At 30.5% G+C, this 1,467-nt stretch overlaps 1 protein-coding gene across 1 annotated transcript; it reads left to right on the forward strand.

Annotated features, from left to right (window-relative positions):
• Nucleotides 1-368: 368 nt before the first annotated feature.
• LOC110269601 (uncharacterized) lies at nucleotides 369-1,247 on the forward strand. Its single transcript, XM_088508072.1, has 3 exons — nucleotides 369-434; nucleotides 665-1,006; nucleotides 1,212-1,247. Exons 1-3 carry the CDS (start codon nucleotides 369-371, stop codon nucleotides 1,245-1,247), a joined length of 444 nt encoding a protein of 147 aa, XP_088364198.1.
• Nucleotides 1,248-1,467: the final 220 nt, after the last annotated feature.

Raw genomic sequence — 1,467 nt, forward strand, 5'->3', positions numbered from 1 at the left:
TCGCAAGTTAATTGCTTATTGGAGAACTGAGAAAGTTAAGGTAAGAGATGTGAAACTTAGTGTAATTGTTTATGCAATTATATTATATACACATATGAGTGAAGTTTGATGATTTGTTGATAATACTTGTCTCTTGTTATGTAGAAAATGTCTACGCAGAATAAGAAAAATAGGGCACAACAGAAATTTAGGCATCGAAAGGGACCAATAAATTTTGCAAGAATACATGCAAGATTGGTACAATTTTTAATTCTTTGTGAATTTGTATGTGTATGTGTGGTGTGCCTTTTAACTCTATATAAATGCTATTTGAATTGGACTTATAGGCTGCTTCTAAGGAAAATAATGAACCACCTACTCAAGCAGAAATGTTTGTTGAGACTCGCCAAAGCACAAAGGGAAAATCATTGGATGAAGACACTCTGGATGTTATTGTAAGTATTAATTAGGAGTTAATTTGGTTAAAATAGGTTATAGATTTCTTGTGTCTTGGCAATTTGTCCATCACTTGTGGTTACTTTTATGCTTGCGTTGAGTTAAAGAATCTTGACATTATTTTTAATCTCTATTATTTGTTTCAATGTTGTCAAATGATATATGCCTTTAGTCCAATTGTGTATTTACTCTTATTTTATTACTATTATTTTTCTTCACATTAATATAGGCACATTTACAAGTTGAGAATAAAAAGTCTAAAGAATCAACAATTAGAGCTTTCCAATCCATATTTGGGAAAGAGAAGGCAGGGAGAGTGCGATGTCACGGAAGAGTCACCACACCAACTTTGTTGAAGAAAAATGAGGAAATTGCCACCCTTAAGCAGCAACATGCAACTGAGAAAGCAACATTAGAGAATAAGGTTGATGTGATGCAAAAAGAAGTAGATGAACTAAAACCGCTTATTAAGATGATGCTGCAACAAAAAAGCTCAGGAGTGGACCTTGACATGTTAGCTGCTCAATTAGGAAGCACTTTAGGGAATCCGAACAATGATGCACATGAAGAGGTATTATTTGTTGTTAAAGTTTCTATATGCTATCATATCTTAAATAATTGTTGATTATAATGATCTTGATTCAATTGTTTTGTGTATCTAAATAGAAGAATGTTATGATATATATGTTTGTCCTCTCTCTCTCAAACATTTTTATTTAACATTATTAGTATTAAAGATGTGTAGTTTTATATTTGATTTTTTTTTATGTTTACAGGAAAACTATGTTGAAGGGGAAATCGAACTTGATTAAGGTCAACTTTTTAAAAGCAAATGTTACAGAGTAAAAGTCATGAACTTGTGGACATGATGACTATTTTCTACTTAGCTATTTCAACTCTCTTTTGTTATTATATTTTTTGCAAACTTAGATGATATTGTGATCTTACAACAATTTTTATAAGTTAAATTTGATGGGAAATGTTCAATTATTTTTCTTTAGTGACTTAATTCAAATAGTTTAGATTATTTAT

The sequence above is a fragment of the Arachis ipaensis genome, chromosome B3, assembly GCF_059453495.1.
Source record: "Arachis ipaensis isolate K30076 ecotype BB chromosome B3, ASM5945349v1, whole genome shotgun sequence".
In the NCBI taxonomy this organism is placed as follows: domain Eukaryota; kingdom Viridiplantae; phylum Streptophyta; class Magnoliopsida; order Fabales; family Fabaceae; genus Arachis; species Arachis ipaensis.